This window comes from Pelodiscus sinensis, chromosome 21 (assembly GCF_049634645.1).
Source record: "Pelodiscus sinensis isolate JC-2024 chromosome 21, ASM4963464v1, whole genome shotgun sequence".
Taxonomy (NCBI): domain Eukaryota; kingdom Metazoa; phylum Chordata; order Testudines; family Trionychidae; genus Pelodiscus; species Pelodiscus sinensis.
The window spans coordinates 25,817,867-25,842,684 of NC_134731.1; the positions used below are offsets into that span (position 1 = coordinate 25,817,867).

The window sequence follows — 24,818 nt, forward strand, 5'->3', positions numbered from 1 at the left end:
AGAGACCCCAAACATGGTTTTTATGCCAGTCCATGATTATTTGAGGGCTTCCCTAGTGATTGTGGTTGGCCGCACTGATACATGTTCCAGTTGTGAGAAATCCTTGTGCCATGCTCTACCAATACTTCCTGCTGATTGGGAAATGGTATTAACGAGCTCCAAAGTATTGAGGAATCCTCTGCTGAAAAAATTGTCAAGCATGATATGAGTGCTTCTAGATTGGAGTGAAGGAGACTTCTCCATGAGTCTCTGAGGGAAGGCACACAAACACATTTGTGCCCATATGTTCAAAACACATGGAAGATATTTTCCCCATTTTGGTGCACATGCTGTCCCTTGGAACAGACCCAGAATTCCCTGCACATCTCCTCTGACGTGGCATGTGGACGTGCTTTATTAAGTGGAGGACATTTTGTTTGGCATTGACATAGTGAATAGCCAGAGCATGGAAATTTTTCTCTCTCATCAACTGGATAATTACATTCCTTTTCAACCGCACCTTACCCAAAACTGCATGAATTTTCCACAGAGCTGGTCTGCAACAAAGACAGCCATGCATTTGCCCTTCCTTGTGGCTTTTCATTATTTCTGTGTATGCCTGGCTCCTAGGAAAATATCAGACGAGAGCATTGTCCTGTCTTCTTTTTTTAATCACATTAATGCTGCTTTTGCACATACAAGTATTAGGCATAGTCCAGGTCTTGTTATAGGAGTGTCATGGCTTTTCCCCTTCCTGCTCTCTGCCTAAAATATCGTGTGAGCGGCAGTCTAGAAATGGCAGTGCTTGAATGGTCATTCCTGTACCATTCTCTAGACCTGATTCTCATTTCAGGGCCAAATTAACCATTAGGCTCATAAGGCCTTAGGTCCAACTGGTCCCACAGGGGACATGACCAGAGTTGGGGGGTCAGGGAGTGAGCAGGTAGCCCTGCTGAAGCACTACTGCCAGCCGGAAAGGCAAAGCAGCCCCTGTGGCTCTGAAGGAGCTCAGCTTGCAGCTTCCTTTCCCTCCTCCATGCAGCAGGAATACACCGCCAGGTATCCAGTTAACACTGGTGAACAGACACTAAAAATCCAGTCACTGCAGGAACCTAGGGCAGCCATGGGCAGTGGGTGAAGGTAGGGCTGGGGGAGGCAAGCCCTCAGCCCCACCACTTCTGCCCAGGCCCTGCCCCCCCATGGGAGCCATGAGCCCCCCTATTCAGAGCACCATCAGGAGGAGGGGTGGCATGCGGCCCCAGCCTCCCTGACCCTGGAGTACACGGGGAGGGTGGAGGGCATGTGGTCTGAGCCTCCTGTGTCCCGGAGCACGGGGAGGGTGGGCACTCAGGGGCAGCAACACTCCATCCCGATACACGTACAGTAGGGCTATGTCTACACTGGCAGGTAGTTGCGCCAGAAGTATGCAAATGAAGCTAAGCCTAGAATATCACCAAGCCTAATTTGCATACCTAATGAGCCGCCATTTTTGCGGAAGAGGCTCTTGCGCTAGAAGGAGCTGTCTACATTGCCCCTTCTGGCGCAAGAAAAACCCTCTTGTGCAATGCCGCTATTCCTGAAAATAATCAGTGTAACGGCGTTGCGCACGAGGGCTTTTCTTGCACAAGAAGGGGCAGTGTAGACAGCTCCTTCTAGCGCAAGAGCCTCTTCCGCTAAAATGGCGGCTCATTAGGTATGCAAATGAGGCTCGGCGATATTCCACGCTTAGCCTCATTTGAATACTTCTGGCGCAACAACCCACCAGTGTAGACATAGCCCAGGGGTTCTGGGTGGGGCCAGGCTGGTGGGGTCCTGGATGGTGGTTTGGGTGTAGTCTGAGCAGGCATTGCACTCTGACCTCCCCAGAGCTTCCACCCCTGTTTCTCTAGAGCTCTGCTTAGCTGCCCTGCAGGGCAATTTTAGTGGTGCCCTGTGCAGCTGCGTATGCCTAAAGAGGGGAGGATCGAGGCTCCCTATATCCCCTCCTTGGCTGAGGCTGACAAGGCAGCTCCAGGACACTGCCTCCTGCGTCCTCGTGCTCTGTGTGCGCTGGGTCCCATACTAGGCAGCTGCTGAGTGCCTAGGTGGGGGGCAGAAGAGGGAGAGGCAGTAGCAGAGCAGTAGGGAAGCTTGCTCTGAGCCTGCACACTATCCAGCTCTAGCCAAAACGATCCCTCCTCCCCCATCCCAAATATAAGGAATGAATTCCCACACATTTGCAGGAAAAACAAAACCGAATATCCCATTCTGGATACCGGAACTTAAATTCTACAGAACCGTCCATCGAGGCACTTCAGATTTGTGATGCACTGTGTTCGACACTGTTTTGAACTTTGACCCCTTTACACAGCCAGAGCAGTGTTAGAGTCTCCGTGTTAGTGAAAATCGGGCCCTTTGGTTCTCAAAGTTACAGGACGTGCTGCATTTCTGTCCTCCCCCTGCCCTCTCTGGGCATGTCTACACTAGGAGATTATTTTGAAATAAATAATAACTCCTGAAATAACTATTTGGAAATAGTGCGCCCACAAGGAGATCTTGAATGATCTCAAAATAAAAAAGGAGTCCTATAAAAAATGGAAACTAGAACAAATAACAAAGGATGAATATAGGCAAGCAACATGGGAATGCAGGGGCAAGATTAGAAAGGCAAAGGCACAAAATGAGATCAAACTAGCTACAGGCATAAAGGGAAACAAGAAGACCTTTTATAAATACATTAAAAGCAAGAGGAAGACCAAGGACAGGGTAGGCCCACTGCTTAGTGAGGAGGGAGAAGCAGTAACAGGAAACTTGGAAATGGCGGAGATGCTCAATGACTTCTTTGTTTCGGTCTTCACCGAGAAGTCTGGAGGTGTGCCTAACGTAGTGAATACAAGCAGAGAGAGGGTAAGTTTAGAAGACAGGATACACAAAGAACAAGTTAAAAATCACTTAGGAAAGTTAGATGTCAGCAAGTCACCAGGTCCTGATGAAATGCATCCCAGGATACCCAAGGAGCTGATAGAGGAGGTATCTGAGCATTTAGCTATGATTTTTGAAAAATCATGGCAGACAGAGGAGATTCCAGAAGACTGGAAAAGTGCAAATATTGTGCCCATCTATAAAAAGGGGAATAAGAACAGCCCAGGAAACTACAGACCGGTCAGTTTAACGTCTGTCCCAGGGAAGATAATAGAGCAGGTAATTAAGGAGATCATATGCAAACACTTGGAAGGTAATAAAGTGATAGGGAATAGCCAGCATGGGTTTGTGAAGAACAAGTCATGCCAAACTAATCTGATAGCTTTCTTTGATAGGATAACGAGCCTTGTGGATAAGGGAGAAGTGGTGGATGTCATATACCTAGACTTTAGTAAGGCATTTGATACGGTCTCGCATGATATTCTTATTGATAAACTGGGCAAATATAACTTAGATAGGGCCACGATAAGGTGGGTGCATAATTGGCTGGATAACTGTAGTCAGAGAGTTGTTGTTAACGGTGCTAAATCCTGCTGGAAAGGGATAACAAGTGGAGTTCCTCAAGGGTCTGTTTTGGGACCCGTACTGTTCAATATCTTCATCAATGATGTACTCTCAATCCCAATATCTACGCTTATTAAGTTTGCAGATGATACCAAACTGGGTGGGGTTGCGACTTCTTTGGAGGATAGGGACATAATTCAAAATGACCTTAGCAAGTTAGAGAAATGGTCAGAGGTAAACAGGATGAGGTTTAATAAAGAGAAATGCAAAGTGCTCCACTTAGGAAGGAACAATCAGTTCCATACATACAAGATGGGAAGCGACTGTCTAGGAAGGAGCATGGCGGAAAGGGATCTAGGGGTCATAGTGGACCACAGGTTGACTATGAGTCAACAGTGTGATGCTGTTGCAAAAAAAGCAAATATGATTCTAGGTTGTATCAACAGGTGTGTTGTAAGCAAAACTCGTGAAGTCATTCTGCCGCTCTACTCTGCACTAGTTAGGCCTCAGCTGGAGTACTGTGTCCAGTTCTGGGCGCCACATTTCAAGAAAGATGTGGAGAAATTGGAAAGGGTACAGAGAAGAGCGACAAGAATGATTAAAGATTTAGAGAACATGACCTATGAAGCCAGGCTTCATGAACTGGGCTTGTTTAGTTTGGAAAAAAGAAGATTAAGGGGGGACATGATAGCGGTTTTCAAATATCTAAAAGGGTGTCACAAGGAGGAAGGAGAAAATTTGTTCCTTTTGGTTTGTGCAGACAGGACAAGGAGTAATGGGCTTAAAGTGCAGCAGGGGAGGTTTAGATTGGACATTAGGAAAAAATTCCTAACTGTCAGGGTGGTCAAATATTGGAATAAATTGCCCAGGGAGGTGGCGGAATCTCCCTCTCTGGAGATATTTAAGAACAGGTTAGATAAACATCTGTCAGGGATGGTGTAGACGGAGCTTGGTCCTGCCTTGAGGGTGGGGGGCTGGACTCGATGACCTCTCGAGGTCCCTTCCAGTCCTATGATTCTATGACAGGGAAGCCTCAAAATGAGTCCAAGGCAAGCTCCCTTAATGTGGACAGGCTACCTCGAGTTAGAGCCCCAGGAAGCCCTGGAGAGTAATTACTCTGAATAACTCTGGGGAATAGTTATTTCGAAATAGCAGCAGTGGAGCGTCCATGCTACCGCTATTTTGAAATAAATATTTGAAATAAGCGTTATTCCTCGTGGGAGGGAGGGAATAGTCATGAGTCAATGAAATAAATAGTTTTTCCCTCCTTCCCTCTCCCTCACCCCACCTTCTGTACTAAATCTGATTTGTCCGTTTAATAATGTGTTCACTTTTTTCATTGCATTCCTTTGGTATATATTTGCAGAATTGGGGACTAGATTATTAAACCCTGGAAAATTATTTAAAATATCAAATGTTCTTTGTGGTGTTTACTTTTTGTAAGAACCTTTTCTTGGAAATTGAAACTTTTTCTCTTGTTTGACCCTTTGCTACCATAATTCTGTAGTTGTTGGTTTGTAAAAGCTCCAGAGAAATGTTAAAATGAAATCAATATTAATCTGCATTCATAGAACCATATCAAATCATACAACCTGCAAACTCAATCTGGGATTTGAATATCGACAGGGCTATTTCTTTCCAACATATTGTTGTTAATGTTTCTGCAAGAAAAATGCTGTATTTAGTGTCATCTGTACAACACCATGTAACTTGTGTCAGTTATACCTCATCGCCTCATTCTGCCCTCAGAATACCTGTATAACCCCCAGTCTTCAGATATGCCCTTAGTTACTTATATACAATCCCTTTGCTTTGCCTTTGAGGATAATACATCTGTAACTGTAGTCAGAATCCGGTGTACATTATACTTCTTGGTGATCATAAGGCCTATAAAGAATTGATATTTACTTCCCAGGCTGAATTTGCTGGCAATTTGGGGGGGGTGGGTTGTTCTTGTAAACTAAGCACATTAACAGAATATTACTCTATGAGACTTTACACATACACTTGTCATTTGTAATTAGTAACCATATATTGGTATTGTCTTTAATCAGGCCACAGATAAGTGAAGAGCTCAAAGAACTGATTCTTAGGATGCTGGATAAAAATCCAGAAACAAGGATAACGGTTCCTGAGATTAAGGTAAATTTGTCATGAATGTTGTATTTATTTGAAATTGTTTTATATAGTCTTATTTCATACTTTTATATTACTGGTAATGTGACAAACTGTTGCCAGTATTTTTGTTCTGGGGATTTATCAATCAGGATAGCCCAAAGGGTGAGTATATTCACTTTGCTACAAGTTTGTATGACTTTAAATCACTCTGGTGCTGTTTATTTTTGAAAATATGAATAAAAAGGGATTTTTAAGTACAATTGGTCAAAATCTGAGTAAAACACTGGCCGTCTTTCCCAGAAACACTTGTGTAATTGATACCTCCGCTTTTCACTGAAATTGCTACCTCTAGTGATCCAGCCTGATTCCTCTAGCAGACATAGATGTGTGTTGCAGGGACTATGAAGCTGAATGCTATATGCGTACACACTTGTTGTTCATACCATGCTGGCTGCTGTTATAAATGCAGCCGTGGGATCAAGGCATGTAGCATCCATTTCTGTCGATATTACCTGAGTCATTGTTCTGCAAGGCACATGAATCCAGAGCAATAAATGCTCCTTGCTGCTTTGTAATTTTGTTTCAGGACTGATTCCATTTTCTGTCCTTGAGACGTCTCATCTATTTGAAAAGAAACAAAAAAATAAAGCCAGGGAGGGGGCGGATTGACTGTATCTACTTTCACCTAATTTGCATCTTGGATGCATCACTCTTGTTGTTCACAGTTATTTAGGTTTAATTGTTTTTAAACTTACTTTGGAATTGCTGTTAACAAAAAAAAATCAAGCCAATTATATGGAGGAGAACTTGAGGAAATTGCTGTTTCTCAACCATCTCACTGCCCAGAATACACTTGTCTCCTAATTGAAATGCTAACACAACTCCGGTATTCCACACTTTTAATAAGAAGGATTTCATTTTTTTGCTTCTGAAGAGGTTGTTATAAGCACGAATAAGCATCTTCAGAATACACAATTTAATTAAGTGCCGTGAAGAAGCTCTTTGCTGAGCTCTTGGAAAATGCTCTGGACAGCGGCACTAAACTCCTTTTATAGCTTGTAGGCCATGAGCATGGGTCTTACTGAATGTGAGGACTCTTCCCCAGGAGGTAGGCAAGTATATCTTACAACGACACTGGATGCTGTTCTGATTGACAGCCATAGGGGCCGGTCCTGGGACAAATACAAATACATTGATTTCAAAGAGCCTTACTCGAAACCCCTTGTATTATGCAGAACATTAGACCACTGTTAGGCACAGGCCTCTCATGCCCTGAACTGGCCCTTGTAGTCAAGAAGGCGAATGGAATATTAGGTTGTATTAGGAGGCGCATTGCCAGCAGATCTAGAGAAGTGATTATTCCCCTTTATTTAGCTGTGGTGAGGCAACATCTGGAGTATTCTGTTCAGTTCTGGGGCCCCCACTACAGAAAGGATGTAGGTGCATTGGAGAGAGTCCAGCAGAGGGCAACCAAAATGATTAGGAGGCTGGAGCACGTGAGCTAGGAGGAGAGGCTGAGGGATTTGGGCTTATTTAGTCTGCAGAAGAGGAGGGGGGATTTAATAGCAGCCTTCAGCTTCCTGAAGGGAGGTTCCAAAGAGGCTGGAGAAAGGCTGTTCACAGTAGTGACGGATGGCAGAACAAGGAGCAATGGTCTCAAGTTACAGTGGGGGAGGTCTAGGTTGGAAATTAGGAAACATTATTTCCCTAGGAGGGCGGTGAAGCACTGGGATGGGTTCCCTAGGGGAGGTGATGGAGTCTCCATCCCTAGAGGTTTTTAAGTCTCGGCTTGACAAAGCCCTGGCTGGGTTGATTTAGTTGGGACTGGTCCTGCTTTGGGCAGGGGGCTGGACTTCATGACCTCCTGAGGTTGCTTCCAGCCCTATGATTCTATGATTTACATGGCAGTATGAGGCAATGCTAATTTAATTACAAGATGATCTAGTAAGCCATGTGGTTATTAAACTAGAGGAGCATGGAGCATCCCAGAAAGGTGAAGTGTCCTCTTGGGAAGGAAAGGGAGAGAACTGCTGGAAGATGCAGGTGCCTCAGGCTCCTAAACCACATAGAAGCCACTCCTGTGGCGTTTAGTTATATCCTAAGGAAAGAGGACACATCCTCAGACAAGCCTCCTTCTTGTCTCTCTGTCATCTGTGCCTCCTTCCGCTGCTGCCTCCTTATCCAACAGTCCCCTAGCTTGCAGTGTGATCCATCTGCCCCAAAGATCCCCCTATGTTGGGTAAACAAGTTCCTCAGCTAGAAGGGAGTAGGAAGGTGGCTCTGGTTTATGATTGATATAGCATGAGCATCAGTCTGTGTAACATCCAGGCAAAAAGGCAAGTTGTGTGGCCACATCACCGCATAGGGACCTCTCTATGATCCTGAGACACCTCATTAACGTAAGGCCAAAATGTTCTGAATTGGCTTTCATGTTAGATGTTTTCCTAGGTGGCCTGATTTCCAGAGATGCTGAGTATCTGCTGCATCATCTGAAGTCTCAAGTTGAGTACTCGCTGCTCTGCACTTCTGAAAAATCAAGCCACTTGTTTAGGTGCCTAAATCTAGACACTGAAGTTTGAAAACATATTGTGGCCTTTTTCCTGGGCCAGGGCTATTCAAATGGCTACATATGTGGGAGAAAACTGCTGTTGATTACTGGGATTTTTGTAAGTTTTGACTGAATTCAGTGGAAATTGAGTGCCTAACTCTTAGCCCCTTGGAAAATGCCTGCCAAATGACAGTTAGTGGTGATGATTTCTTACGAAGGTTGCTCAGTAGCTGGAGAGCAACAGAGCCTCTGAGGGTACATCGATAAAGGGATGTAAATTAGACGTATCGAAATTGTAAATGAAGTCGGGATTTGAATTTCCCGCGCTTCATTTACATAACCACAGTCCAGACAGGGATCTTTTGATAGAAATGCCCTATTTCAAATGATCCTGTAACCCTGAGGATTTTTTTTTCTGAAAAAAAGCCGTGGCCACCATTATGTAAATGGGGGTGGGAAATTCAAATCGTGGCTTCATTTACAATTTCGAAACATCTAATTTACATCCCTTTATAGAAAAAGGGATGTAGTTTAGATGTACCCTGAGTTAACCCTTCAGCTTGTTGATTCAGCATGTGCCAGCCTATGCAGAAAATAGAGCCATACTGACTTGCAGGTAGTAGTAGTAGTAGTAGTGTAGTAGTAGTAGTAGTAGTAATAAAAAATAAATAAATAAATAAAAATGAATCCTTATTTCCCCATATGAGCAAACATCCATACTGTGTGAAGTACAAGGAACATTCACATTTAGGATTCTCTGTAGTGACTTCTTCACAGATTTCTTTGTGTCTCTTTTCCCCGCTTTCTTTATGTCCCTTTTTTATGTAGCTACATCCCTGGCTAACAAAGTTTGGGGAGGAACCACTGCCTCTCGAGGAGGAGCATTGCACTGTGGTGGAGGTGACTGAGGAGGAGGTGAAGAACTCTGTCAAGACCATCCCAAGCTTGCCAGCTGTTGTAAGTGTCAACAGGAGCTTTTCTAAGGTTTTATGTGCCAGGAAATGTATCACTTTCTTTGGGCCATCAGCCTGTGAAGCAGTCTCAACGTGAGGGATGGACAGCTTTCCAGGGTATGATGTGAGTGCTTTAGGCAGCCGTTCAAGTCAGGGGGAGTTGTTCATGCCTTCAAGCTATGAACTTACCTCAAAAGGTTTACTGGTTCCACAACATGTGGGTGGGGTGGGGAGGGGAAGGGGGAGGCTGATCCATGTGAGCATTGATATCAAAGAGACTATTCAGATAATAGCTGGAGGGCCATGCTCCAAGTTGGCCTGCACCAGAGGAAGCTAATGATAAAAGAAATGCAAATGTGTGAAGACTGTTACCAGACCTGATGCCAGCTGGAAAAACTTAAAAAACAACACACAGTTTTGCAGCACCTTAAAGACTTGCAGAACATGTATCATGAGCCTTCGTGGGCACAACCAAGATGCTGCAAGACTATTTCTTGTTTTTCCAGTTACAGACTAACTCAGCTACCCCTCTGAAGCTGATGCCAGCTGAAGATCTGGCCAAAAAGATTGAAATGTTCTATTGCTGCTCTAAACACTAGATCAGAGGAACACAAAGATGACTTGTCCAAGGTCACAGAGCTGGAACTAAATCTTAAGAGTTCCTGGCTCCCAGTTCTGTGCTTAGGCAACCAGCCTGTTCCCTACCCTCTAATGAGTCAATAGACATTGATAATATTCATGCGACTATTGTTAGCAATGCTTTTCAAGCAGGATCTAACGTCAGTAGCCAAAGGATTGTCAGTTATCATCCAAACAAAAATCTAAGGCTATGTCTAGACTGTCTCCTCTTGCTCAAGAGAATATGCAAATGAGGAAAACCGGAAAATATTGCCACGCTTCATTTGCATACTTAATGAGCTGCCATTTTGCTCAAGGGTTTTTTTGCGCAAAAAGGAGCCATGTAGACAGCTCCTTTTTGCACAAAAACACCTTGTGCAAAATGGTGGCTCATTAAGTATGCAAATGAGGCATGGCAATATTCACTGCTTTGACTCACTTGCATGTTCTCTTGCACAAGAGGGGCAGTCTAGATGTAGCCTAAGGGTATTTGTAACCGAGTCTCTCTTCGGGGGCCACCGGGCACGCCCCTCCCTGAGTCCGAGGGTCCCCGCCTTCGTGTGCCTGGCACCTCCCGATCCCGGTCTCTATCCTGTCGTCCCCCTGGACGCGGGCCCCCCCTGTCGGTCCTCCCGGGGCCGACAGCCTCACTGCCTCTGTCTCGGCTCCGGTGCTGGATCCTCTCCGGTCCGCTCCCCGGCCGTTCCTTCCCTGGTGGGGCTTGGCTCCGTCCGGCTCCTCTCCGCTCCGGGCGTCCCCGCTGCGCAGTCGGTTCCTGCTGCTGGGCTCCCCGCCGCTCCTGCTGCTGGGCTCCCCGCCGCTCCCGGTGGGGTCCTGCTCGGGTCCTGCGGAGGAGGCTGAGAGCAGAATCCTCCCTGCTCTCCCCAAGCCTCCCTTGCTGCTCCTTCCTCCCCCCTTTTGAATTCCCCGCTCGGCGTCTGGCCGGCCCCCGCCCTTCCGGGCGCCGGCCCTGCGCTCCTGGGTCCTAGCGCTGGCCGGGTTCCAGCCGCGCCGTCTTGCGCATGCGCGCCAGTCACGCCGGGTTCCCCTTGCCCCGCCGGCTCCGGCACGCGGGGCTGGGTTCCTGTCCCCCGCTGACCTTCCCCGTGGGGCGCGGGGCCGCGGTCCCCGTGGCTGGGAGTGCGGGGGTAAGTTCCCCCGTCACACCCCTCCCCCCTAGTCTCTCTTGTCTCTCTTTTTACCTCCTCTCTCTCAACACACCGGGACAAAAAGTCTACGTTTGAGTGCTCTCGCCCCGCCCGATGGACTATTATAAATGAATATTGCTGCAAAAACAGGTACCATCTCATTACCCGGGGGTTAACCTCTTTCATGTTGTGCATCCACGTTAAGGGTGCATGGTCCGTCACTAATCGGAACGTGTTGCCCCAGAGGTAATACCTCAGCATTTCTACCGCCCACCTAAGTGCTAGCGCTTCCTTTTCTATGGTGGAGTACTGTTGTTCTCGTGGCAGTAGTTTGCGGCTCAGGTACACAATGGGTCTATCCCCTTTTCCTTGGTCCTGAGCCAGGACCGCCCCCACCCCTAAATTGGACGCGTCCGTTTGCACGATGAAGGGTTTAGTGAAGTCGGGTTGTGTTAGTACTGGTGCGGAGGTAAGCCTCTGCTTCAGCTGTTGAAATGCCTCTTCGCACCGCTCCGTCCACTTCACTTTTTCCGGGTAACCCTTTCTCGTTAGGTCTGTTAGGGGGGTCGCGATGGTGGCGAACTGCGGGATGAATCGGCGGTAATATCCGGCCAGCCCCAAGAACTGCCGCACCTGCTTCTTCGTGGTCGGGGCCCGGTAGTTCTGGACCGCCGCTATCTTGTTCACTTGCGGCCTCAAGTGGCCCCTTCCTACCACGTACCCCAGGTATGCCACTTCTGCCTGGCCAAAGGTGCACTTGGCCGGGTTGGCTGTCAGTCGCGCTTCCTTTAACGCCTGTAGGACCGCTCGGACGTGTGTCAGGTGCTCTTCCCATGATGCGCTGAAAATGATGATATCATCAATATAGGCGGCGGCGTATGCCTGATGGTCTCGCAACACCTGGTCCATGACCCTCTGGAAGGTGGCCGCCGCTCCGTTTAATCCGAAGGGCATTGTGATAAAATGATACAGTCCCGATGGCGTGGCGAAGGCAGTCTTTGCCTGTGACGTGGGCGTGAGTGGGATCTGCCAATATCCCTTGGTCAGATCTAATGTCGACAGGTATTGTGCCCGCCCCAGTCTCTCCAGTAACTCTTCTACCCGCGGCATCGGGTAGGCATCCATTCGGGAGATGGCATTCACCTTTCGGAAATCGATGCAGAACCGCAGGGTCCCGTCCCGCTTGGGGACGAGCACGATGGGGCTTCGCCAGGCGCTCCGGGATTCTCGTATGACCCCCATCCGCAGCATCTTGCTTACCTCCTCCTGCACGGGGTCCCACATCTTCCGAGGTAGCGGGCGGAGGGGTTCTCGAATCTTTTGTCCGGGTGGCGTCTGGATATGGTGATACCCTGCCGTGGTCTTGCCTGGCTGAGTCGACAGCACGTCTGCAAATTCCCGCAGCAGGCTTCTCATCCCCTCCCTCTGGGGCTCCGTCAGCTCCGCTCCCAGGGGGGGCCTCTTCCTCCACGTCCTTGATGTCGCCTCCCCAGGGTCCCAATTCCGGCTCCGCCTTCTGCAGACTGACCATGAGGCCTTCCCGTTCCCTCCATCTTTTTAACAGGTTTACATGGTAGATTTGCGCCCCTTTTCGCCGGTCCGGGAGTTTGATCTCGTAATCCACGGGACCTACTTGCCGGATGACCTCATAGGGTCCCTGCCATTTTGCTAATAGCTTTGATTCTGCCGACGGCAGCAGCAGCAGAACCCGCTCTCCCGGGGCAAAGGTCCGCACCTGTGCCCCTCGGTTGTAGTAGCGCGCTTGTCTCGCTTGGGCCTTGCGGAGGTTACCCTGGGCCAGTTCTCCTACGGCTCTCAATCTCTCTCGTAGTCCTAAAATGTACGGGACCATCCCTTGTACCTTGGGGGGCTGTTCTTCCCATTCCTCTTTGATAAGATCCAATATGCCCCGAGGCTGTCTCCCATAGAGTAACTCAAACGGGGAAAACCCGGTAGAAGCTTGGGGTACTTCCCGCACGGCAAACAGTAGGGCCGGGAGGAACTGGTCCCAATCCCGGGGGTCTAGTTCTATAAACTTCCGTAGCATGGTTTTGAGGGTCCTATTAAAACGTTCCACCAACCCGTCCGTTTGGGGGTGGTATACGGATGTGCGGAGCTGCTTCACCCGAAGTAGGCGGCAAAGCTCCGCTAGGACTCGCCCTGTTAAGTTTGTCCCCTGGTCCGTTAATATTTCTTGGGGTAACCCGACCCGGGAGAATACCTTAACCAGCTCCTCGGCCAGGACCGGGGCCTTCGTGCTGCGGAGCGGGACCGCCTCCGGGTAGCGGGTGGCGTTGTCTATCAATACTAAGATGTATCGGTTGCCCTTTCTTGACCTCTCGAGGGGCCCCACTAGGTCCAATGCTATTCTCCTAAAAGGCACATCCACTACTGGCAAGGGTACCAGCGGAGCTCTCGCCACACTCTTCCCCGCCACTCGCTGGCACTCTGGGCAGGAGTCGCAGAAGTCTCTGGTTTCTTTGTGAACCCCCGGCCAATAAAACCGTTGCAGTATGCGCTGCAGTGTTTTTTCGCTCCCTAAATGTCCTGCCCAGGGGTTGGCGTGCGCTGCCTCCAGCACTCGCCACCGCCGCCGGGCTGGCACCAGCAGCTGCCATACCTCTCCTCTTTGCTCTGGGGGGCAGACTACCCGATACAGTCGGTCGTCTCTTACCTCGAAACGAGGTCCCCTCTTGCCGGTCCTGTCTGGTTCCGCCGTATTCCCCGCCTGCTCCCAGGCATGCTTCAGGGATTCGTCCTCGCACTGCTCCCGTACGAACTCGTGGTCGTCCGCCGTCGCTCTTCCCCTATCATCGATGCTTGGCGTGTCTCCGGCCTGGGCCTCCCGCGGGGGCGTTGTTGCGTGGGGTCGTGACTCCGCCCTCTCCGCCTGGGTGGGATGGACCTTTCCCCACTCTTGGAGGAGTCGTGTTAGTCCTGGCCAGTCCCGCCCTAGCACTACGGGGTAAGCCAGGCCCGGGGCCACGGCCACCCGGCACCTCCGCTGTTGGCCCCCCTCTGTAATCAGGACCCATTGTGTCGGGTAGTGCTTCACGTCCCCGTGGATGCACTGCATCGCTATTGTCGGGCCCCTTGTACCTCCTCGGGGCAGCAACGCTTCCCGGACCATCGTCTGGTTGCACCCTGTGTCCACGAGGGCCCATACCTCCTTCCCTGCCACGCCTACCTGTACGGTGATCTTGTCGTCGGCCCTGCTCCTAGCCCGTTGGTCGGCCATCAGGGCCCTCCCGTATGAGCAGTCCATGAGCGGGCAGTCTCTGCGGAAGTGTCCCTCTTGCCCACACTCGAAACAGGCGCCGGGTGTCGGTGCCTCCGGGGGTCTCGGGGCGACTGCCGGCTTTTCCCGGGGCAGGTTCTCCTTTGGGGGTCCCGGTGGGGGTGTGGTGGAAGGCTCCCCCCACCTTTTCCACGGTATGGGTGGCGCGCCCCAGCCTCCGCGGGCCCTTGAGGGCCGTGCTCTCCCGCGCTCCCCACGACCCCCAGGGCCTTCAGGACCCCTTTCCACCCTCTCTTCTCCCCCTGCCGCTGCCATGTAATTCTCCAATATAGAAGTAGCCTCTCCCAGGGTAGTGGGCTGGTGGCGTCGGACCCACAGGCGGCTATCTGGGGGCAGGATCTGCAGGAACTGGTCCAACACTACCATCTCCACGACTTGCATGGATGATTTTCTCTCCGGCTCCAGCCACCTCATGGCCGCCTCTTTGAGCCTCTGTACCACCGCTCTCGGTCGCTCGCCTGGCCGATATTTCTCCGTCCTAAACCTCTGCCGGTGCGTCTCCGGCGTGATCCCTGCCTGGTCTAAGATGGCCTCCTTTACTTTATGATAGTGTAAAGCGTCTCGTGCTGCCAGACCCCTGTAGGCCCCTTGCGCAGCGCCCGTAAGGTATGGGGCCAGCAGGGTCGCCCAGTTCTCCTCGGGCCACCTGGCTGCCGTGGCCACTCTTTCAAACGTTATGAGAAACGCTTCGGGGTCGTCACTCGGGGTCATTTTCACTAGCCTCAAGGGTAGTGCCAGGGCTGCCCCTACGCCGGCTCCCTCCGTCGTGGCCCCTGTCGGGCCCCTTGACCCTGCCTGGAGCCAGCGCTCGACCTGCCCTTGCTGCTGCTCCATTAACTCCCTCACCAGCCTTTGTTGTTCTTTCTGTTGCTCAGCCATTTGTTGGAGGAGCTGAGTTTGTTGTTGCTGCTGCTGGCGCTGGTTATCAGCCAGCCACTCCAGCAGCTTCCCTGCATCCATCTCCGTAACCTCAGTTGCCCTCAATCTACCTCGTCCTTTGGGTCTATACATCCATACATACGGTGCACCCCTATCCGCTACGGTGCACCCCTGTCTCCCCCCCTTTTTTTTCTTTTTTTTATATATATATATATATTTATATATTTTTTTTTTTTTTTTTTAATGCACCCCCACTATACTACTCCTACACCCCCTTTTCCCCTTGGGGCAGTACCCACATTCTCCACCAGTGTAACCGAGTCTCTCTTCGGGGGCCACCGGGCACGCCCCTCCCTGAGTCCGAGGGTCCCCGCCTTCGTGTGCCTGGCACCTCCCGATCCCGGTCTCTATCCTGTCGTCCCCCTGGACGCGGGCCCCCCCTGTCGGTCCTCCCGGGGCCGACAGCCTCACTGCCTCTGTCTCGGCTCCGGTGCTGGATCCTCTCCGGTCCGCTCCCCGGCCGTTCCTTCCCTGGTGGGGCTTGGCTCCGTCCGGCTCCTCTCCGCTCCGGGCGTCCCCGCTGCGCAGTCGGTTCCTGCTGCTGGGCTCCCCGCCGCTCCTGCTGCTGGGCTCCCCGCCGCTCCCGGTGGGGTCCTGCTCGGGTCCTGCGGAGGAGGCTGAGAGCAGAATCCTCCCTGCTCTCCCCAAGCCTCCCTTGCTGCTCCTTCCTCCCCCCTTTTGAATTCCCCGCTCGGCGTCTGGCCGGCCCCCGCCCTTCCGGGCGCCGGCCCTGCGCTCCTGGGTCCTAGCGCTGGCCGGGTTCCAGCCGCGCCGTCTTGCGCATGCGCGCCAGTCACGCCGGGTTCCCCTTGCCCCGCCGGCTCCGGCACGCGGGGCTGGGTTCCTGTCCCCCGCTGACCTTCCCCGTGGGGCGCGGGGCCGCGGTCCCCGTGGCTGGGAGTGCGGGGGTAAGTTCCCCCGTCACACCATTATACAGATCCCTCTAGTTCAGTTTTTAACTGAGAAATGTCATTACCATTGTATGAAACTATTAACAAAGTCATATTTATATTCCTCTGCCTCATATTTAAAGCAGTAATATAAAGACGATGAAAACTCACCTATCTTCTCTGATCTGTTTTTTCTTCTTCAAAGATTTTAGTGAAGGCCATGCTAAGGAAACGCTCATTCGGAAATCCATTTGAGGCTCAGGTCAGAAGGGAAGAGAGGTCCATGTCTGCTCCAGGAAACCTATTAATGTATGTATATCTACCTGGCTTAGTGCTCATCCTGAGCTATTCATTAAGGCTATTTTAATGAACAAAATACAGTGGAGGAATAATGGAAACTGTTTTCAGGTAATTTCCTTAGAATGTAGAGGCAAAATTCATGTGGAAATACGTCGGTAGAGTTACACTGGGGATGAACAGGGCCTCAAGTGTCACTTCTGTGTGTGGATGCAGCGACTTTCATATTTCGGGCTGATATGAATACATCCTGGGGATACCTCCTGAGCTGGTATGAATGAGTGCAGCTCCATGGACTTGAGAGGAGTCCATATAGAGCAGCTCAGAATTGTAATCAGTTTGTTTATTATATACTGGGCATTGTTTAGAAGTAATCAAACATCAAGCTAGTAAAATGAAAGCTAATGAAATCCAGCTGGTTTCTTTAATGCTTATGTAAGTAGCCTCTGCTCTGCTGTGCATGAACTACAGAAGTAGGAACTTTGCCATAGCCTATAGAGAACCAAAAGCCCATTGTAAATGTACCTCCTGATTAATTAGCTGTGGATAATGAACTGCACTCCTAATCCAGAAAGGAAAAAAGTTATTACAGTTAAGTTGGATTGAACCTGGCTAGCAATAGAAACACTTTTAGCTTTCTGACCTTATCAAAAATAGGTTTTAAGATCTTTTCTCCAGGGGACCAATCTTGTGAGGTGCTGAATGCCTCCTTTAGGAGTTCTGACCATGCTCACATCCCATACGGATTGGCCTGTAGTGAGTGCAGAGAGGTACTATGCTCGCTAATGTCTGCTGCCATTCTCCTGAAGCTTGCAGATTTTCAGAGTCTACAAACTGACAGTTTCGATCCAGGCTGACAAGTGGGATGTCATGCAAGAGGCTGCTCTATAGGAAGTGATTTTTAGCTTCAGATACAGTCTTGGGGACACATCTGAAGAGCATTTCAAATGTGGATACTTCATCAGCTTAGCAAGAAGAGCTTATCTTCCCTTTATATAACTTTCAGACCATCACCTTTTTTCCTGTCACTGTAAGATATTGCTACTGTCAGCCATATCTTCACATAGTTCCTTGCCAGGGCGTCTCTGCTCTATGATGTTGGGACTTAGCCATTCGGTATTTTTCTTTAGACTTGGTAATCACACTGTCCAGTGTATTTAACTCAGGAGAAGCCACAGGTGCACTTTTTAAAAATGATTTCTTAAGTGGCATATTATGTCTGAGAGTAATTAGTACCAAAGGTTTAAGAGGAAGATAGTGTAAGAAGCCCTTGAGTTGACAATGACAGAATAAACTACCAGTAGGAGTTTATTCCTGACCCCCTGTGGTTGCTTATGCCCTGAAACATGAAATATTTATCCAATCTGTCTGATGCTTTTGAATCGTATTACATCTCAGTGACAGATTGTATGTCTCTATTGTGCCCCTTTTATTTATCTTCTCTCTAAATTGAGCGATCCTAATCTTTTCAGTCTCTTCTTGCATGGAAGCTTTTGCTTGCTTATAATAATTTTCATCCACCATGTCCAGACTTAGTTTCCTTAATAGCCTCTTGTGTGGCACTGTGTGAAAGGCTTTTAGAAATAAATTATGTCAGCCAGTTCTCATTTATCTACTATTGTGTTGGCTTGCTCAAGGCACTTGATTTACTATAATGAGGCAGTTCACTGATTGAATCACAGCCAATTTGTGGTTGGCTTATGCCCCAAAGCAAGGAAGTGTGTATCTCTTCTTTTAAAAAAACAATGTATCCTATCTAACGGAACTTTTGCGTATGCAGGCGCTCAGCTGTACTGTCATCTTCACTTAATTGTACCCAATCATTTCATATGATATCATGCAATCAGCATTTCTGGCCCCTTCCAGTAAAACGGCTAGACTACATTGTTTTCTGGAATACCAGAAGTATCCTGGAAGAACTGTTCTGTGTCCAGAGAACACGTTTGCTCTTCTGCATTTTTTGCAGAAGAGCAAACGCACTCTTTCGGAAGCCCCTCTATTCCTCGTTCCACGAGGAATAAGGGAGCTTCCGAAAGAGGGTTTTTTTCCGACATTTGGCCCAGTCTAGATGAGCCAAGTGTCGCAAAAGCCTCTTCTGACAAAAGAATCGGAAAAATCTACGGAAAATGCAGAGCACATTTTGCATACCTTCTTTCCAAAACACCGGTGTAGTCTAGCCATACCCTAAGACTTGCAAAAATGGATCAACACAGGAATGTTTCTAATTAAATCAAGAGACATTGACACATCAGCCAGTATTTTTTACATACAGTGATGTATGTAACACTGTAAACAGATCATTTTAAAAATATGGATTTTCTTTTCATACTAGTTTAAAAGTTAGACCGGTGTACTCGAATGAAGGAGATTAAGTTTCTAATCTTTATCCATCTTTTGCTTCATTGCACTGAAGAAAATACAGAAAACAAGAGGCAAAGCTACTCTATTTCTGTGAAGTCTAAGTGGGAGTGCTCACTATATTAGGTGAATTACACCCTGATTCCACTGAGGTCATTTGCCAGGAGAAATGGTGCTAGCTACTAAACCCAGGCTTCATGCTAACCTTTCTTACTTTACAGTGCAAAGTGTAAAATCATCTCCAGTATAAAATAAAACCTGTTATGGATGATGCCGAGTTAATTAAAGTAAATCTAGAACAAGAGTAAAGGATAACAAATGTCTATGAACTAACACTGTTAAATCACATGGCTACAGTATAAGGATTTGACATCGCAAAGTCTGGCCCCTTATCCTGCCAGGCATGTAAGCAAGCACTTAACTTTAAGGACATGAGTAATCTCATTGAAGTCATATATATAGTCATACTCAGTGTGCTTTAATTTAAGCATGAACTTAAATACTTTGCTGGGACCTGGCCCGAGTGCTCAGCATCTAAAGCAATATTGTATATGCTGCTTCGGAATCTCACATTCAGGGACAGTATCTGTTTTCAGGATGGTGGGATAGATTCTCAACTGGTTCAAACAGAGGTGAAAGGAAGCTGGTGCACCCCAGTGCGCCGAGCCAGCAATGAGCCAGCTGGCCAGGGTGCTCTGCTGCAGGGGAGGCACAGCCTATTCTCAGCCCCACTCCAGGGCTGTCCTGCAGACTTCCACGCTAAGCAGCAGGCAGCCACACAAGTAAAAGGAGGTTCTTGGAGGTGCGCCAACCCACTAGTACAGGACAGCCTCAGTCAGGAGTGGCCCGAGGCCGGCTGCGGCAGCTGGCGCCTCCGGCAAAAGGCACGATTGGCTCCCCCACCTGCATGGCCGTCAATGGCCATGATGTAATCACGTCATCATCGGGCCCCCGGGCCGGTGGCTAGTTTGCCTAGCCTCATGGGCCGCCCCGGCCTCAGTCCCAAGGTCCCTTCTGCCAGGGTGCCATTTAGGGAAGACAGGGAGGGCTAAAAGCCTGCCTCTTCCCCTTGCAGGAATTGTACCAGGACATTGTTTGCTGCTGTTCCCCTTTGCGTCGCCGTTAGGGAGCGAGGGGAACGTGCACAGTTTGCTGCAGTCCTGTCCCACTGGCTGGGGAGGGCAGGGTGCAGGTGAGCTGGGCACTTTCCTCTTACTCTCTGACAGTGACAGGAAAGGGAAGAGCAAGCGGCGTCCAGGTACAAATCTCAGAGGGGCTTTGGCCCCTTCTGCCCTTCTCTGCACACCAACTCTCTGCCCTGAGCCCCTCCTGTCCCACCCACCCTGACTCCTGCACTCCCCACACCCTCAAGCCCCTGCTCTGAGCCTCTCCTCACACCCCTTAGCCCTGACTCCTGCACCATCACATGCATCCTCACCCCCTGCCCTGAGCCCCCCACATCCCAATATTCCCCATCCCTTGCCTTGAGCCCCCTGCACTCCACCCCACACTTAAATTTCTTACAGGTACTGTTGTATTACAACCTCCCCACTCCACACACTCTCCTGCCCCGAGGGCCCCCAGGGGGGGTTGCGATACGACTGTACCTGTAAGAAATTTAAGTTACTTTCACTCCTGGGTGCAAATTGGAGCCACTGCCATTGACATCAGCTGAGTATCTGGCCCATTGAGGCTTTAAAGCAAGTACAGGTAATACACAACAGTAAGGACGAGACCGAGGGAAAGCCACAGAGACATGATACCGTAGGGTGGCTGAACTATCTGTTCTGTGCCCTGTACTATCTGCCACCTGTCATCCATATGTGCAGCTCTGGCAGTGATACGGCTCTGTTATCCAGATGGCCCGAGTGCTGCTACGGATGTCTTGTCTTAGCCCATATCCACGTGAGCACTGGGTTTATAAGAAAAACAAAACATAACGCTTGCCTCTAACACAATTTGTACTAAGTATCCGGGGTAAGATTTATCTTAAAATGAGAGCTACTCCATATAATTAAGAATGGAGCTGTTCAAAGCCAGTTAGTCTGCTGACACGTAGTGGCTGTGGAGAAATACAAATCCTATTGGCAGAACCCAGGCTTGTTCTTCTAGTCTTGTGAGAAGTGGGATAGGACTGTAAAAGATAAGGCTTTACGTCTGCTGGAATGGGCAGTATCCTCAGCTTCACCGTTCACCCTGCAGCCGGGGAGTGGGTGTCCAACAGTGACTGAAGGGGAACAATTAATACCTCCTAGTGAATGACCCACGTCAGTTCCTAGGAGCACACCAACTCCCATGGGACCCAATTCTGCTGTCCTCACTCACACAAAATTCCCATGAAATGGACATTGCAGCCTTAACGATTTGGCTCATATTCCTCAATAGGGATGTTAATTGAAAAGTCGATTAACCTCATGAATTCTTATCTGTTAGTCAACTAGTCTATAGCCCGTGGGGGTGGAGCTGCTGTGCTCCAGCCCCACTCCCGAGGAGCCCCCTGCCACACCGCACTGCTGCCTCTGTATCAGGGGCGGCAGCACGGGGTACCAGGCGGGAGCTGGTCTGTGAAGGGAGCCAGTTTAAAAACCAGCTCCCCTCACGGGGACCTGCCTGTCACTCCACTGCTGCCTCTGATACAGACACAACAGCGCGGGCTCCTGGACCTGGCACAAACCAGAACTGAGCCAGGCTGCCAGCCCACCTGGCTCCTAATACATTTTAAATGCAGAGCCACAGCAGGGGTAGGTCCTAGACCTGGCCCAAGCCAGAACTAAGCCGGCCTGCTAGCCAGCCTGCTAAAAAATGTACTGGCGGGGGCAGGGGAGGTGAATGCATGTAGTCTGTAGCATTAACGGATAAGCTTGTGCTTATCAGTTAATCATATACACTATATATTAAATCCCTATTCCTCAGTGGAAATTAAGAGCACTTTGCACAATCTAATCGTGAACCTCCGTTTGCTGAAAACACGCTGAGAACTGAATTGCCACCTTGTGTCACCTTAATTATAATATATATCTTGATGATATTAATGCAGCAAACAAAATTTTAAAAAATCCCAGCAACACTGGATTTCCACATGCCTGCCTGTACCATCTTCAAAGTGTGGTAAATCAGCGATTAATGTTGCATTTAGTTCCAATTATAGGAAGGAAAATGACTTTCATGTTCCTATATAGGAGAACAGAAAAGCAATTAGACAACTTTCCCAATTTCACCTTCAGTTTGTGTAATTTGGCTGTTTGTAAAATAGTTGAGGTTTTTCTAAGCCATATGCATTGTGTGATGCTGAAGACAACTTGCATCTGTGCCACTGTTAAGCATCTTCCTGCGATACGCCTTTTGACAGCTGACTGAGTAAGATTTTCAGTATCTGGTGCTCAATTAACATTTCTGAAAAGGGATCTGCCCTTTAGAAAAAAGAGAGAAAGATGCCAATTTAACAGCCTACTCATTGGACTTCTTGGGTTGGAAGCTGCCTGACTTAATTAGTTTCTTCACAGTCTTTCCACTACCTGCTCACAATATGCCAACCTCTATTCTGGGAAATACTTAGGAAAGAAGATGCAGATCAAAGTTCTTTGCAATAGCAGGAGGTCTTTCATAGCTATCATGGATTTTGTTTTTCCTTAAGAGAACGTGCTTTAAAAATAGTTTTTAAATTCCTGGGGAGGGCTTAAACTCTTCAATTCTTGTAGAAATGTTCAAAAGGCACTGATGCCAAGGCATATAGGCAATATATTGCAATTGAATGGTGCTAAAATAAAGATGGCTGTTTTTAGCAACACTATTGATGTAGCTTCTGCCTCGAGCAAAAGTACCACCGTACATCGGCATCACTGATTGAGCTTGGAACGGAGTTTAACTGCTGCTACAGGTTACAAAACACCATGGGGCTGATGTCCTGGCTCTCATTTTGGTCCCTCCATGCTGCTCCTGTACAGAGGCAGTACAGAAAAGGCTGCCGTAAAATAGAGCAGGAAATAATGCTAGGAAATAATGATGGTCACAACATCAACTTCTTGAGAGCTGAGCAGCTCAAAGTTGGTGTAAAGTCAACTGTATCTTCCCTCCGGGCTTTTCTGTCTGTGCAGCACCTCTTAGGAGCCCTGCACTGGATGTGATCCTGTGCTTTTGAAAATGTTTCATGCTGTGGGCCAAATTCAGTTCTGATGTAACTTACTTCAAGTGGAGCTACATTAGGGATGAATTTGGTCTCTTGCTTTTAAATTTCAGAGTCACTGAATGCAGGTTTTTAAAAATCTCCAGTCTTCAGTATTCTCAGTTAACTTCCACTGTATACATATTTAGTGCAGGCATGTAGGTTCCCCAGCTGAACCAGATTCCTTTCATCAGTGCAGCCATGATTTCACTGAATTTATTACTCTCATTTATCACTGCTAATACATCTCAAATTAACTGAAAGATGTTTTGGCAGATCCACTTTACTTGCACATTAACCGTGCTTTGCTGTTCGTGAACTGTGGTTTTTAGCTACTGTACATGAGATGGCATTAGTCTTATTATTTATCAAGCTTGATCCTGTTGAGAGTTCAGATCACAGAGTCCATGCCCTGAGGAGCATACAGTTTAAACAGAGACGGCGCAGACAGGGGAGGAGGGCAGCAAGAGGCAAAGTGTGACCAGGAAGGCCAGGGTGCTAGAACAATTTGTACAATGAGAAGGTAGAGCCATTGAACCAAACTGTGAATCCTCTTTATGGGGGAAACTTCTTTAAGCCACAGGGTGCAGCAGAATCCATAGTGCCAGCACCTATGCAGCCAGGTCTACAAATAGCTGTAACTATGGAGCTTTTCTCCTGAGCATCGCTGGTGCAGGCCTGGCCAATCTTGCCATGACCGACTGGTGGCTTTTGGGTCATGTGTTAACGAATTAGCACACTATCTAATTCTTGTTAGTAGGAGTCTAGGTCTCACACACAACCTTGTCCGGTTTGTTGACAGTCTTTGCAAAGTCCAAGAACCAAATAGCTCCACTGTCCACCCCAGGACTTGCTGCCTCCAAAACTGAATGGAGGCACATGGGTGGGGCTGCAGGAGCAAGACTTTCCTTGCTGCTCCTTCCGGGCTGAGAGAGAATGCCGGTCTCAAGGGCGATTCCTGTAGCACCTTTTACCAAAAGTACCTTCACTTTTAAAACTCAGCCTGTTGGCATCTGTAGCCAGATTAAAGGATTCTTTGTTCATGACATTGACAGAAGTCTGGCTGCAGAAAGGATGCCCAGTATGGCTTAAACCAGTGGTTCTCAAACTTTTTGGCCTGCAGCCCACCCCACTCAATGCAGACCTTTCCACAGACCACCAGCAAACCACCCATGATGACAAAATGGGTGTAGGAGGAGGTGGGGATGCAGGGTCTGGCTGGGAGGTAAGGTGCAGGAACGGGCTGGGGCGGGGGGTCTGGGTGGGAAGTTGGTGCTAGAGTAGGCAGGGGATGGGAGGGGAGGGTACAGGAGTGGGCTAAGGGTGGGAGAGGCTGCAGGTGGGAGTGCAAGGTCTCAGCAAGAGGGAAGGTGCAGGAGCAGGGCTGGGGTGTGGGATGTATGAGGGTGATGTTTACATAGCTCCATGCCTCCTGCCTCCCCCCCAGGCACTGCCTCCTACTGTTCCCATTGGCCATGATTCCAGCCAATGGGAGCAGCAGGGAAAGCCTCAAGGTGAGAGGTTTCCTACGCTGCCATTCTCCCGGGGAGGAGGATCATCAGCATGCGGAGTCACTTCCTGCCCCTGTGAACAAGAGCCAACCTGTGAGACTTGCTCCTCCCCATAGTGGGAAGTTGACACTGGCGCTCCACCCTCGCAGGAGTGGGAGCCATGAGGCGGGAGCACCAGCATGGGCTCCCCGCTGCAGGGGGGTGGGTGAGCCCCAAGTCCACAGCCCACCTGCAAAATGCTCATTGACCAAACTTTGAGAACCCTGGTTTAAACCTTAATTTCACAAAAAGTGTGTTTAAGGGTACATCTGCACTGAAAGGGGAAAAAAAATCTCCGAGCCTGGATCATGTAGTAACTCTCAGAGCCCAGATCAATTGCCTTGGTGTCATGGGGCTTGCACTTGGGGCTAAAAATAGCAATGTGCATGTTTGGGCTGGGGCAGGAGCCTGAATTCTGAGAGCGAGAAGGAAGGGTGTTGGAGTCTGTGCCCAAGCCACTTTTCACCACTTTAGCACAAGCCAAAGTCAATTGAC

General features: G+C 49.0%; 1 protein-coding gene across 4 annotated transcripts in view; it reads left to right on the forward strand.

Moving 5' to 3' along the window:
* The window catches only part of CAMKK1 (calcium/calmodulin dependent protein kinase kinase 1), a 207,420-nt gene that overhangs the window by 168,201 nt on the left and 14,401 nt on the right, over positions 1 to 24,818 (forward strand). For all 4 annotated transcript variants that reach the window (XM_075904382.1, XM_006136070.4, XM_075904381.1 and 1 more), the window contains exons 13-15: positions 5,499 to 5,586; positions 8,939 to 9,067; positions 16,162 to 16,265. In XM_075904382.1, coding sequence (XP_075760497.1) covers positions 5,499 to 5,586; positions 8,939 to 9,067; positions 16,162 to 16,265 — 321 coding nt within the window. The remainder of the gene's footprint in view (positions 1 to 5,498; positions 5,587 to 8,938; positions 9,068 to 16,161; positions 16,266 to 24,818) is intronic.